The following is a 14,542-nucleotide window of genomic DNA, read 5'->3' on the forward strand; positions in this document are numbered from 1 at the left end:
AATTGCGTTACTTTCAATTCAATTTAATACTCGTCAATTAAATTTTACTGAATTAAGAATGTATAGACACTGACTAAGGTTACATGCACACAATAATACGATTATTGTTGATAGTCAGATTAATTTAATAGTTCGTTTAAAACGTTAACATGCTTTGCAAAATGGACGATTTCCCTAATAACCATGTTTACATTGACACATCTGGAATCAGGCTACCTGATGAGAAATAAATGCATAAAAATCACCAATCAAAATAAACGTTCTACCACAGCGACCATGTTATTTTTGCGAAGCCTACTTGATTCTGAGTTCGGACACAAAGTTTGTACTGAAAAGTATTTCCAAAATGTATAGCCTACTTTCAGTTTTTCCAAACTTACGTCACTCCCTCAAGAGGGAGGATTGACCTACTGGTGCTGGCAGGTCAAATACACTACTGGAACGAGATTTATGCAGTTTACATGTCCTAATAATTATAAATATTGATCAGAAAACCAGGTGTTTTAATCGACATATGCTTACTTCGATTGTGACCATATGACGATTAAGATAAACAGAGTAAAGTGTTTACATGCCTATTGCCATACTCGGCCAATTGCCATAATCCGTTTATTATCAAATAAGTGTCCATGTAAACCTACACAATGTTTAGTAAACAAAGGGCCTCAATTTCTTCCCTTTCACATAGTGAAGAAGTCTTGCCATTCTCCTCAAAGTCCCAAGTATATCCACATTTTTCATTGCACTTTTGATGGCTCTTCCTCCTCATCTCGTTTCTCTCTCCTTTCCCCATCTTCCTCTTTGACATCATCGTTGTCATCTTCTGATGTTCCAGAACTTCCAGCTTCCTCACCATCACTCTCTGTATCATCCTCTTCCTCAGCAACACTAAACAAAGATGATATGCAATACCATTTACCAACATAGTTGTCATAACAAATGTGAAACTGAAATGAATTAAATATATTATGATTTTCAATTCAATACAAAGCAATGCGTCTTTATTACCGAGGGGGTCTGTTGAGATTCATGCATTCTCTCCCTGAGTCAACATCGAATGGATCTGCAAAGACAATGGATTAGACATTTTTGGTTCAAGACAGTCTCTGAAGAAATACACAAACACTCAAAGTAAAATGTTAAAGACTAAGCTTTCTATGTATGACATCAAAAGTGCTCCCTCCAAAGGCATATCAGTTTTCTTAACACCTTCTTGTATGGCTAAACATTCACCCCTCACTCAACTCCAAATATTTCCTGGGATTTGATCCCAAACTTCTCCAACAGTAACTTACCAAACTCCTCTTTCTCAGGAGGGGTGTTAAGGTACTCTTTCTCCACAGCCAGCAGCTCCTCCTCTGACTGACAAGCTGCATAGCGATCCAGCAGAGTCTTGTTCAGATCCAGAAACACAGTCCCCCACTTAAACTTCCTTAGCAGAATCACAGCCAGGTCCTGAAAACCTGCATTTCAGACATGTTAATTAATGATTGATCATGACACTGCCAACATTTAACACTACTAAGGTAATCTGATGGTAAAACCAATTAATTTGTATAGATTAAATAAAATGAAATGTTATTTGTGACACACGCCGAATACAACAGGTGTAGACCTTACAGTGAAATGCTTACTTAAAAGCCCTTAAGCAACAATGCAGTTTTAAGAAAAATAAGTGTTTAAAAATAACAAATAATTAAAAAGCAGCAGAAAAATAACTAGCAAGGCTATATACAGAGGGTACCGGTACAGAGTCAATGTGCAGGGGCACAGGTTAGTCGAGGTAATTGAGGTAATATGTACATGTAGGTAAGAGTTAAAGTGACTATGTATAGATAATAACCAGAGAGTAGCAGCAGAGTAAAAGAAGGGGTGAGGGGGACAATTAAAATAGTCTGGGTAGCAATTTTAATTAGTTGTTGGGGGTAGAAGCTGCTAAGAAGCCTTTTGGACAGAGACTTGGCACCCCGGTACCGCTTGTCGTGCGGTAGCAGAGTAAACAGTCTGTGACTAGGGTGGCTGGAGTCTTTGACCATTTTTAGGGCAATCCTCTGACACCACCGGGTATAGAAGTCCTAGATGGCAGGAAGCTTGGCCACAGTGATGTACTGGGCCGTACACACTACCCTCTGTAGTGCCTTGCGGTCGGAGGCCGAGCAGTTGCCACACCAGATAGTGATGCAATCAGTCAGGATACTCTCAATGGTGCAGCTGTAGAACCTTTTGAGGATCTGAGGACCGATGCCAAATATTTTTTGTCTCCTGAGGGGGAATAGGCGTTGTCATGCCCTCTTCACGACTGTCTTGGTGTGTTTGGACCATGACAGTTCGTTGGTGACGTGGACACTAAGGAACTTGAAGCTCTCAACCTGCTTCACTACAGCTCCGTCGATGAGAATGGGGGTGTGCTCGGCCCTCCTTTTCCTGTAGCCCACAATCATCTCTTTTGTCTTGATCAAGTTGTGGGAGAGGTTGTTATCCTGGCACCAAACGGGCAGGATTCTGACCTCCTCCCTATAGGCTGTCTCATCGTTGTCGGTGATCAGGCCTCTGTGTCGTCGGCAAACTTGATGATGGTGTTGGAGTCGTGCAGTCATGGGTGAACAGGGAGTACAGGAGGGGACTGAGCACGCTCCCCTGAGGGGCCCCTGTGTTGAGGATCATCGTGGCAGATGTGTTGTTACCTACCCTTACCACCTGGGGGCGGCTGTCAGGAAGTCCAGGATCCAGTTGCAGAGGGAGGTGTTTAGTCCCAGGGTCCTTAGCTTGTTGATGAGCTTTGAGGGCACTATGGTGTTGAACACTGAGCTGTAGTCAATGAATAGCATTCTCATGCAGCTGTTCCTTTTGTCCAGGTGGGAAAGGGCAGTGTGGATTGCAATAGAGATTGCATCATCTGTGGATCTGTTGGGGCGTTATGCAAATTGGAGTGGGTCTAGGGTTTCTGGGATAATGGTGTTGATGTGAGCCATGACCAGCCTTTCAAAGCACTTCATGGCTACAGACGTGAGTGCTACGGGTCGGTAGTCATTTAGGCAGGTTACCTTAGGGACTATGGTGGTCTGCTTGAAACTCCCGTACGGACTCGGGAGAGACGAAGGTCGAGAGCCGTGCGTCCTCCGAAACACAACCGCACTGCTTCTTGACACCATGCCCACTGAACCCGGAAGCCAGCCACACCAATGTGTCGGAGGAAACACCGTACACCTGGCTGCTGTGTCAGCGTGCACTGCGCCTGGCCTGCCACAGGAGTCGCTAGTGCGCGATGGAACAAGGACATCCCTGCCAGCCAAATCCTCCCCTAGACGACGCTGGGCCAATTGTGTGCCGCCCCATGGGTCTCCCGGTTGCGGCCGGCTGCGACAGAGCCTGGACTCGAACCCAGAATCTCTAGTGGCACAGCTAGCATTGCAATGCAGTGCCTTAGACCACTGCGCCACTCGGGAGGCCTTGCTCTCATGCATGCTTCAGTGTTGCTTGCCTCGAAGCGAGCATAGAAGTAATTTAGCTTGTCTGGTAGGCTCGTGTCACTGGGCAGCTCGCGGCTGTGCCCCACTTTGTAGTCTGTAATAGTTTGCAAGCCCTGCCACATCCGACGAGTGTCGGAGCCGGTGTAGTACGATTCAGTCTTAGTACTGTATTGACACTTTGCCTGTTTGATGGTTCGTCTGAGGGCATAGCGGGATTTCTTATAAGTGTCCGGGTTAGAGTCCCGCTCCTTGAAAGCGTCAGCTCTACCCTTTAGCTCAGTGCGGATGTTGCCTGTAATCCATAGCTCCTGGTTGGGGTATGTACGTACGGTCACTGTGGGGACGACGTCACCAATGCACTTAATGATGAAGCCAGTGACTGATGTGGTGTACTCCTCAATGCCATTGGAAGAATCCCGGGAACATATTCCAGTCTGTGCAAAACAGTCCTGTAGCTTAGCATCTGCGTCATCTGACCACTGGGCATTTGTGTCAAATCTTCTATTCAGGTAAATGCGATACGACACCACAGGTTATGAATGAACTGCAGAATAGCTCAAGTCTTACCCACAATGCAGAAGGTGGCAGCAAAAGCCTCCACACAAGACAGCTTGCAGGGCTTCCCATAGTTCACTGGGTTGGCAGCAACCAAGTACGGTAGCAACCGAGGATGACTACCTATCATCTTATTGAAGGGCGTCTCCTCAAGTTTAGCCCAAGAGCAGTCAATGACAGCAAGTCCATTCTGAGCCACAATGTCCCTGAAAAATAAAAGAAAACACAGGACTCTGACTTCAACATCACAAATACTTGCATATACTATTGAGATATGCCCCAATAATCTTGATTAGAAATTGATGGTTGTGGTCGGTTAAACATGTCCTGATCTCACAGACAGTGAAAGGGTAAAGGTATGGTCAAATTATATCCAGCCCTTTGATCTATCAGTGGTCATGATGTGCTTAGGGTTTTGGCCATGTCAAAAGCATCACTCACCTGTCTGCTGGTGAGACATATTTGGTGCCCATAGGGCTCAGAATGAGTCCATGGAACCTCTGGTTGAGGCGTAGGTTGTGAACAAAGCCTTTGCGGACCAGCTTTCTTCCTGTGCAGCGCTTTGGGTCGCAGTGGCCCAGCTCCCACATGGCCAGGGGGCAGGGCAACTTCACCTGGGCAGCCTCCCCTGCATCATCAGGCTGCAGGCTGGCTGAAACCGAGAAAAAACAACCAAGTTACCAACCTGGTCTCGGAGCATTTCGTATTATTCTGTACGTAAATCCGAGGGACCTCATTTAGTATGATACGTTACGTGTGGTTACATAAGACAGATGGTTACTTAAGGCAAAAACAAAAGGAGGGTAGTTGCTCAGGGTGGATGGCTACGCATAACAAATCTCATCATGGACAACTTTAAAATTGTAGCTTCTTTTCAACTACTTACTACTTTTTAGCTACTTTGCAACTACTTAGCTAACCCTTCCCCTAACCCTTTTAGCTAATCCTTCCCTTAACCGTAACCCTTTAAGCTAACCCTTCCCCTATCTCCGAAATGTAACCCTAACCACTAACTCCTAGTAACAGATAATACGAATTGTAATTCGTAATATATCATACAAAACAGATCATACAAATTAATACATACCATACTAAACGTAACAAATCATTCTAAATGGGGTCTCGGATTTACATACAGAATAATACGACATACTCTGAGACCAGGTTGAAGTTATATGATCACACATGCACACAACGTGACTGTTTCGGGAAGAGGCATACTGTACCTTGCAATGCATCATGCATCTCTTCTGTGAAACACTCAAGAGATTTCCCCTTCATCTTGTGTCGTTTATCTTTCCCCTTGTTCACTGGGCGTTCAAATTTACCCTGCTTCTTTCGCCCCATGTCAGAACTGTCAGACTCTCTCTACCTACTGTTAATTGACTGAGAAAAAATGTAACGTTAACCTGACTTTGTAGCACTTGAATCAACTGGTCCAACAGAACAGAAGTAAACATCCAAGCAAGCTACCAACATGACATAGAAAACATGTGTACTCCGCTCCTCTTGTTTTGAGATTATTTGGTGTCGCTTTAGTTGACTAAATAAAAGTATTAACAACAATTTCGTTCACTTTCCATGTGCTCACGCTGTACGGAGGAAGGACTAACATGCACGCGCAGACCGTGTATTTTGGTCAGCTGACTTCTTCCCATGTTTCCCTAATAGTCACGTGACCACTACTGTAAAACAAAAAAATATAGCCACGGATTGTATAGCTAGCAAAGTAAATAAAAGTCCACTAATCATGTATTATACATCGACTAGAATACTACATTTACTATGGATATGTCTGCTATGTCTTACCCTGCTGAGTAAGTATTTTTCACTTAATTCATGTACTCAAACAAAACAGCATCTGTCGTTTCAAGGGTTCTTCCGGGTTAGGTTTTAGAGGAGCGGATTGCGAACTCAAACATTGTAACCAAAATATAGAGCAGTTAAATATATACAGTACCAGTCAAAAGTTTGCACACACCTATTCATTCAAGGGTTTTTCTTTATTTTTACTATTTACTAGAATAATAGTGAAGACATCAACTATGAAATAACACATGGAATCATGATTGATGAAGTGCTGCATCCGATGACCTGGCCTCCACAATCACCAGACCTCAACCCAATTGAGATGGTTTGGGATGAGTTGGACCGCAGAGGGAAGGAAAAGCAGCCAACAAGTTCTCAGCATATATGGGAACTCATTCAAGACTGTTGGAAAAAACATTCCTCATGAAGCTGGTTGAGAAAATGCCAAGAGTGTGCCTACTTTGAAGAATCTGAAATATAAAATATATTTAGATTTAACACTTTTTTTGTTTGTTTACTACATGGTTCCATATGTGTTATTTGATCGTTTTGATGTCTTAACTATTCTACAATGTAGAAAATAGTACAAATAAATAGAAACCCTGGAATGAGTAGGTGTGTCCAAACTGTTGACTGATACTGTATATATTTTGATGTTATGTGGCTCTGGATTTTATTTTATGTGTATTTTCTTGTATATTCAAGATTAACCCTGCTGACAAATGATGTCGCTCAAATGTTTCTTTTTTAATTAAAGCTGCAATATGTCTATGAACATAGCAATGTGAGTTATAGATCTGTCAATGTCATTGAGAATAGATATGAAGCGGTAGGTATGTTCTATATGTGCCATTTATGTTCTATATGTGCCAAGTTTTGTTTTTGCATCCTTTACTTTCGGTTTTGTACACCAGCTTCAAACAGCTGAAAACACAATATTTTTGGTTATTGAAAATATATTTCACAACGGTTTAGATAATACAATTGTACACAAACTGAAATTAGGCAAACTATTAGAATTTGAGCAATTTCACATTATGAGCATGATTTGTGTCAAATTACGTATTAGCATCAATACACACTAGTGTTAATTATAAATTACATACATTTCCCCGTTTTCAATCACTTCAAGACAGTATCTTCAAACTTAGCCCATATTTGTTCGTATTCATATGACTTTCCATGTCCATTTGCAATAGTTTTCAAAAATGTTACAGTTGGCTATTCATTGACAGCTGGAGCCATTCTGCAAATGAGGGCGGCTCCTCTTTTTTCCAATGCTTTAAATTTCCCTTTTAGCTATGAGAGTTAGTGTCCTAAGCATGGAAGCATTTGGCGTATTTTCCCAGCGAGATAAAGGCTGCATTTGTGTGTAGTCTGTTTTTCTATTGCTCCTAGAAATAGAGAGAATATTATTTTCCAATATGCTTCCAGTTTAAGACACTTGACCAACATCATCTGATATACATCTTCAACATTTGCTGTTGGTTGTCATTTTTGCCATGTGTATGTTTTGAGTCCAGTAGGTTCTATTAATTATATTATACTGAACCATTTGTGTTTTAGATTCTGCACGGTTTAAAACTGTTTTTCCATACCTTTTCCCATTCAGTTACTTGTATATGATATATTCACATTTTTACCCCATTTCTCTCTTAAGGGAAGTGTGTAGTGCCCTTGTTTTTCGTTTAAGAATTTATACACTTGATGCCAGGTGGTTTTTGGAATGGACATCCTTTATGAAACTTTCCAATTCTTTAAACTCATGTTTATATTTAAATGGTTATTTATGCCGACTTGACTGCCTGAACAATCTGAATGATTGTAAAATGGTTGATAGAGCCGTCCTTTTCCTTCAGTTCATTCAGATCCATAGTTTTACCATCTTTATACAAATCCTCCACTATCCAAACTCCCATCTGTAGCTAATCTCTCCACAATACTGGTCTGTGATTGATTGATTAATATGTGTGGATTGCTCCAGATGGTTGCTTGGAGAGAGGTACATATGGAAACTGCGTATTTATTTCCAACTATTTTAAGAACATTCCAAGAAGCAGATCTTTTTGGATGGCCTTTTAGATATTTGGGAAGTATTCCCTATGCTATCAATCTAAGTGGCATGGGGTGGGATATTTCTTCAATTGCTAACCAACGGGGTTATTTTGGTGGGTAGAGCCAGTATACGGTTTATCTTGTAATATGTTTTAATATTTGGAAGTACCATGCCTCCTTTATATTTTGACATCATTAGTTTCTCAAGGGCAACGCTAGGTTGCTTTGAATTCCATATACATTAAGTGATCGGTTCATTGATCTTCTTAAAAAAAGCCTTGCGGTAGATTGAGGCAACATGCTCAGTTTGTAATTGATTGTAGGAGCAACTCATTTTTATTATTTAAATTCTTGCTCAGAATGTTAGAGGGAGGACCATCCCACAAAGTGTGCTTGAAAGGATTGCACAATAGCTTCTAAGTTCTCTTCAGTCTTCTTCAAATGTTTCTAATTTTAGTGTGGATGCAGATGGTTTATTCTTGTTAAAATTCCTATTTTAGGCCCCTATTCATTTGCTGGTAAAATGAAGATTGTTGAGGAACCAAATACATTTGGGTAAGTCCTTATGATATTCTATAATTGCATTTATATATGTTTCAAAAGTTAAATGTATAAAATATACTAATTCAGTCAGTGTAATGTGGTTCCCTCCTATTTCTCTAGGCTCAACAATCCCTTTTTGGCCCAAGGAAGTAGACTCCAGCCCAAGGTGACTCCAGGCCCAGTGTCAGGTAATAAGAATACGTATTACTTACTGGGTTAAAACTACATTATGGTCTGCAGACTGCAATAAGGTATTGTATAGGTATAGCAGTACAGATTGCTACTTTCACCAGCAGTGGGAAGGTACCGCAGTAGTCTGGTCCCTTTTTCGTTGTTGCTCAGTAATCAAAGGATTGAAACAATTGGAAAAAGAATCCCCTAATACAGAGGTAAATGAAATCACAATACGTCACCAACTGGTTTACATTTGTGAAAGCAAAGGAGATGGTGTTTGCAAGTAATTATCTAATTCTGTCAACACTGGCAGATCATGTGATTAATCAAGAATATACAGGTGACAAAATAAAAGAAACACCAACATAAAGTGTCATAATAGGGCGTTGGGCCACCACGAGCCGCCAAAACAGTTTCAATGCGCCTTGGCATAGATTTTACAACTGTCTGGAACTCTATTGGAGGGGATGCACGCCATTATTCCACAAGAAATTCCATCATTTGGTGTTTTGTTGATGGTGTTGAAAAACGCTGTCTGTCGCCATCCCAGAATCTCCCATAAGGGTTCAGTTGGGTTGAGATCTGATGACTGAGCCACAAACACACACACACACTTTAAACCCCCTATGCTCCTTTGAGACCCCTCTTTCAAAGTCACTGAGATCTTATCTTCTAGCCATGGTAGCCAAAATAATGGGCAACTGTGCATTTTTATACATGACCCTATGCATGATGGGATGTTAATTGCTTAATATACTCAGGAACCACACCTGTGTGGAAGCATCATCTTTCAATATACTTCCTATCCCTCATTTACTCAAGTGTTTCCTTTATTTTGGCAGTTACTTGTCTGTCTAAACTGACCATACCTAGCACTGTATTCAGTATGACCATACCTAGCACTGTATTCAGTATGACCATACCTAGCACTGTATTCAGTATGACCATACCTAGCACTGTATTCAGTATGACCATACCTAGCACTGCATTCAGTATGACCATACCTAGCACTGCATTCAGTATGACCATACCGAGCACTGTATTCAGTATGACCATACCGAGCACTGTATTCAGTATGACCATACCTAGCACTGTATTCAGTATGACCATACCTAGCACTGTATTCAGTATGACCATACCTAGCACTGCATTCAGTATGACCATACCTAGCACTGTATTCAGTATGACCATACCTAGCACTGTATTCAGTATGACCATACCTAGCACTGTATTCAGTATGACCATACCTAGCACTGTATTCAGTATGACCATACCTAGCACTGCATTCAGTATGACCATACCTAGCACTGTATTCAGTATGACCATACAGCCCTGTTTTTTACTTGTGCTCTTTTCATAACATTGCTAATCCTTTCTTATAGGACCAGCACATCTCCACCGACTAGCAGGAAAGTGCTTCAGTTACATAGAGTCCACGTAAGTACTGGGAAACTGAGCGCCTACAAAATCAACACCTAATTGCTGCGGTGAACATTATGGCAAAGTTTCGATCAAACTGTTTAGGACTCATCTTTGATTTCTGTACCAGTTTTCCAATTGGTTGGTTCACCGCTAGTCAAGGCTGCAAGATGACATGTGTAGAAAATAGGTATATTTGAGAATACATCATTGTGTTGTTATTTTGTTTAGGTATAAATATGAATTCTGTCCATTCCACAACATCACCCAGCATGAGCAGTCATTCAGGTGGAACGCTTACAGTGGCATACTGGGGTGAGTGGATCCTCCACAACACAATTTCAAACTGCACTCATCCTATCAGGTGAATCAGATTCATTGAAGCATGTTATCCTGTGAATACATTATTTCCATTCATCAGTTTACACCCTTTGTCTTTCCAACAGAATCTGGCAGGAGTGGGAGATTGTGAACAACACCTTTTTGGCCATGTGGATGAGAGAGGGAGATGCCTGTGGGAATAAAAATAGGCAAACAAAGGTAATAAATTGCTTGTGCTCATTCCTTCCAGAGGCCAATTGACAAAGCAGGATTGGCGAGCGTTTGTGAGTATAACGTGCAAACCCGGTCAGCGAGCTTTGTGAAAGGCCTAAAGACATCGCAGAGTTGAATGTTGAGGTTACTGTTCTTTGTGAAAAACAAATTCTCTCGTTTCACTAGGTCATTCTGACCTGCGGTGGAAGTAGCAAGTTGGCTCAAGTGTCAGAGCCCACTACCTGTGTGTATTCTCTAAGCTTTGAGACCCCACTTGTATGCCACCCACATTCTCTCTTAGGTAAGACGAGCAAAAGCAGGGACTCTTTAAAAAACATTTTTTTAATTATTAACATTTTAAGATGGTGCTTGTTTACATTCTGAGACACACGTGTGTCCTCTCATCAAGTGTACCCAACTCTGAGTGACAAGCTGCAGATGGAATGGGATGAAGTCGAACAGGCCCGCTATGAGAACCTCATTACTGAGCAGGTACGACTTTACATACTAACATAGGTGTTGACATTGCCCTTTCATAGCACTTATATGAGTGTAGGACTACATAGGAGTTTAAAGGTGCTCGCAGACAAAGCGGCAGGCGGGGTGGCCTATTCATTTTCAATGATATATGCGATATCCACTCCGGAGTTTCACTTCTTGTCTGGAAAGCGCTTAAGAAGTCTTTTAACGTGTATATGTGTATTACAGGGCTACAATAATCTACTGAGGGATATTTTTGAGGATGCTGGTTTCCTAAAGAGCCAGAAGGCAAAGGAGAGGCCGGATATCACAACTACCTCAAAGACACATGATTCCTTGCAGAAATGCAATCAGGTAAGTTCACTGGAGAGAATCCAAAACCATTCGCGACCATGAGTAGTAATGGAAGCCCTGACATTTAGAGCTTTCAGCTAACGCTCTAGTTTAGCTATCCATATACATGAAATGTCATTGTGAAGTTGTATTTGTTTACATTTCTACGGATGCTTGTTTTATGCAGGACGTCCGTAAACAAAGGGAAGAGATTGAGAGATTGCAAGCTCTCCTCACTCAACATAACATTCCCCATGATTCAAAGGCAGGTGAGTGTGAGCATTATTCTTCATGTACTAGTCCATACTTCTCCATGAATAGATGTAGGAAAGGAATCCCTTTGTAAGTTACGATTGCATTAGTCCGTACAATGTTAACATGTTTGCACCCTTCCCTCCCATTACGGACAGCTAAGGAGAAGATTCCAGTGAGTGTGACTGTGCAAAATCAGCACCTGAGGGGGGACAACGGCCTCATCGTAGACCTACTCTGAGGATTCCAGACATTTACACAAAATATTGCAGACCACTAACTGAACAGCAGAGAAGGCAGATGTCACACAATAAACATGGCAGTTCCATATTAGAGAATTAAAGTTAAAAAAGAAAGTGTTTATTCTAAATACAATTTTAGAGAATCAACCATGTTTTCTTGACTGTGAGGCGTACCTGTACTCCCCAATGGCATAGCTACATTCTTAGAATATATTTTTTCAACTCCATTGTCTGTCTAGACAGAAATCACACCTCTGCTATCAAAGGAAGGACACTGAAGATGTAAATTGTTTGATCCAGAAAATACATTTTTTAAGAAAATAAAAAGTTACAGCCTTGAGCAATTTTTTTATTTTATTTAACCTTTATTTAACCAGGTAGGCTAGTTGAGAACAAGTTCTCATTTACAACTGCGACCTGGCCAAGATAAAGCAAAGCAGTGCGACACAAACAACAACACAGAGTTACACATGGAATAAACAAACATACAGTCAATAACAAAATAGAGGGAAAAAAAGTCTATATACAGTGTGTGCAAATGAGGTAAGATAAGGGAGGTAAGGCAATAAATAGGCCATAGTGGCGAAATAATTACAAATTAGCAATTAAACACTGGAGTGATAGATGTGCAAAAGATGAATGTGCAAGTAGAGATACTGGGGTGCAAAGGAGCAAAACAATTCATAACAGTATGGGGATGAGGTAGTTGGATGGGCTATTTACAGATGGGCTATGTACAGGTGCAGTGATCTATGAGCTGCTCTGACAGCTGGTGCTTAAAGTTAGTGAGGGAGATATGGGTCTCCAGCTTCAGTGATTTTTTTGTTTGTTTGTTTGTTGTTGTTGCAATTCGTTCCAGTCATTGGCAGCAGACAACTGGAAGGAAAGGCGGCCAAAAAAGGAATTGGCTTTGGGGGTGACCAGTGAAATATACCTGTTGGAGTGCGTGCTACGGGTGGGTGCTGCTATGGTGACCAGTGAGCTGAGATAAGGCGGGGCTTTACCTAGGAAAAACGTATAGATGACCTGGAGCCAGTGGGTTTGGCGACGAATATGAAGTGAGGGCCAGCCAACGAGAGCATACAGGTCGCAGTGGTGGGTAGTATATGGGGCTTTGGTGACAAAACGGATGGCACTGTGATAGACTGCATCCAATTTGTTGAGTAGAGTGTTGGAGGCTATTTTGTAAATGACATCGCCGAAGTCAAGGATCAGCAGGATAGTCAGTTTTACGAGGATATGTTTGGCAGCATGAGTGAAGGATGCTTTGTTACGTAATAGGAGGCCGATTCTAGATTTCATTTTGGATGGGAGATGCTTAATGTGAGTCTGGAAGGAGAGTTTACAGTCTAACCAGACACCTAGGTATTTGTAGTTTTCCACATATTCTAAGTCAGAACCGTCCAGAGTAGTGATGCTGGACGGGCGGGCAGGTGCAGGCAGCGATCGGTTGACGAGCATGCATTTAGTTTTACTTGCATTTAAGAGTAGTTGGAGGCCACGGAAGGAGAGTTGTATGGCATTGAAGCTCGTCTGGAGGTTAGTTAACACAGTGTCCAAAGAAGGGCCAGAAGTATGCAGAATGGTGTCGTCTGCATAGAGGTGGATCAGAGAACCAGCAGCAGCAAGAGCGACATCATTGATGTATACAGAGAAATTAGTTGGCCCAAGAATTGAACCCTGTGGCACCCCTATAGAGACTGCCAGAGGTCTGGACAACAGGCCCTCTGATTTGACACACTGAACTCTGTCTGAGAAGTAGTTGGTGAACCAGGCCAGGCAGTCATTTGAGAAACCAAGGCTGTTGAGTCTGCCGATAAGAATGTGGTGATTGACAGAGTCGAAAGCCTTGGCCAGGTTGATGAATACAGCTGCAGCTACAGATGGTTTGGGATGAGTTGGATTGCAGAGTGAAGGAAAAGCAGCCAACAAGTGCTCAGCATATGTGGGAACTCCATCAAGACTGTTGGAAAAGCATTCCAGGTGAAGTTGGTTGAGAGAATGCCAAGAATGTGCAAAGCTGTCAACAAGGCAAAGGGTGGCTACTTTGAAGAATCTAAAATATTAAATATATTTTGATTTGTTTAACACTTTTGGTTACTACATGATTCCATGTGTTATTACATAGTTTTGATGTCTTCACTATTATTCTACAATGTAGAAAATAGTAAATCTTTAAAAAACTCTTGAATGAGTAGGTGTGTCAACTTTTGACTGGTACTATATATACATACATACATACTCTGGACTCCGACATTGCCATCCTAATATTTCTGTATTTCTTTATTCCATTATTTTACTTTTAGATTTGTGTGTATTTTTTGATATTACTGCACTGTTGGAGCTAGGAACACAATCATTTCGCTACACCCGCAATAACATCTGCTAAACACGTGTATGCAACCAATAAAATGATATTAGATTTTTGATTTGAGATTTAACGATGCTCCTACGAAGGTTCTGATGATTAACTTAGCCTTAAGATGCTTTTGGGAAACCGGGCCATGGGCTGATGTGTTTCTCTACTGAACATGTGAGTGATTGTAAGAGACTGTAACTATGCATCCAGCGTCTCTATGGAATGAAGATGAATGAAGATGGAAATATGTTATTATACAACAAGCCAGATTAAACTAAGGGAGAGGAATGGTAAAAAAAAAAAATATCCATTAAAGG

At 41.4% G+C, this 14,542-nt stretch overlaps 2 protein-coding genes across 2 annotated transcripts; one reads left to right on the forward strand and one right to left on the reverse strand.

Moving 5' to 3' along the window:
* Positions 1 to 2: 2 nt before the first annotated feature.
* On the reverse strand, positions 3 to 5,651 carry tsr3 (TSR3 ribosome maturation factor). The gene is made up of 6 exons (XM_014158932.3): positions 5,252 to 5,651; positions 4,467 to 4,677; positions 4,038 to 4,231; positions 1,296 to 1,463; positions 1,009 to 1,063; positions 3 to 888 (listed from the first exon to the last, which is right to left on the reverse strand). The coding sequence occupies exons 1-6, from the start codon at positions 5,370 to 5,372 to the stop codon at positions 738 to 740; spliced, it is 900 nt and encodes a 299-aa protein (XP_014014407.3). The 5' UTR covers positions 5,373 to 5,651; the 3' UTR covers positions 3 to 737.
* A 58-nt stretch (positions 5,652 to 5,709) lies between these two features.
* On the forward strand, positions 5,710 to 12,202 carry gnptg (N-acetylglucosamine-1-phosphate transferase subunit gamma). Its single transcript, NM_001141599.2, is given in 11 exon segments — positions 5,710 to 5,842; positions 8,390 to 8,444; positions 8,553 to 8,620; positions 9,989 to 10,043; positions 10,257 to 10,340; positions 10,472 to 10,565; positions 10,746 to 10,860; positions 10,969 to 11,051; positions 11,268 to 11,393; positions 11,560 to 11,641; positions 11,783 to 12,202. Coding segments are annotated over 11 exon segments (912 nt in total). The 5' UTR covers positions 5,710 to 5,775; the 3' UTR covers positions 11,866 to 12,202.
* Positions 12,203 to 14,542: the final 2,340 nt, after the last annotated feature.

The sequence above is a fragment of the Salmo salar genome, chromosome 19, assembly GCF_965601325.2.
Source record: "Salmo salar chromosome 19, fSalSal1, whole genome shotgun sequence".
Lineage (NCBI taxonomy): Eukaryota > Metazoa > Chordata > Actinopteri > Salmoniformes > Salmonidae > Salmo > Salmo salar.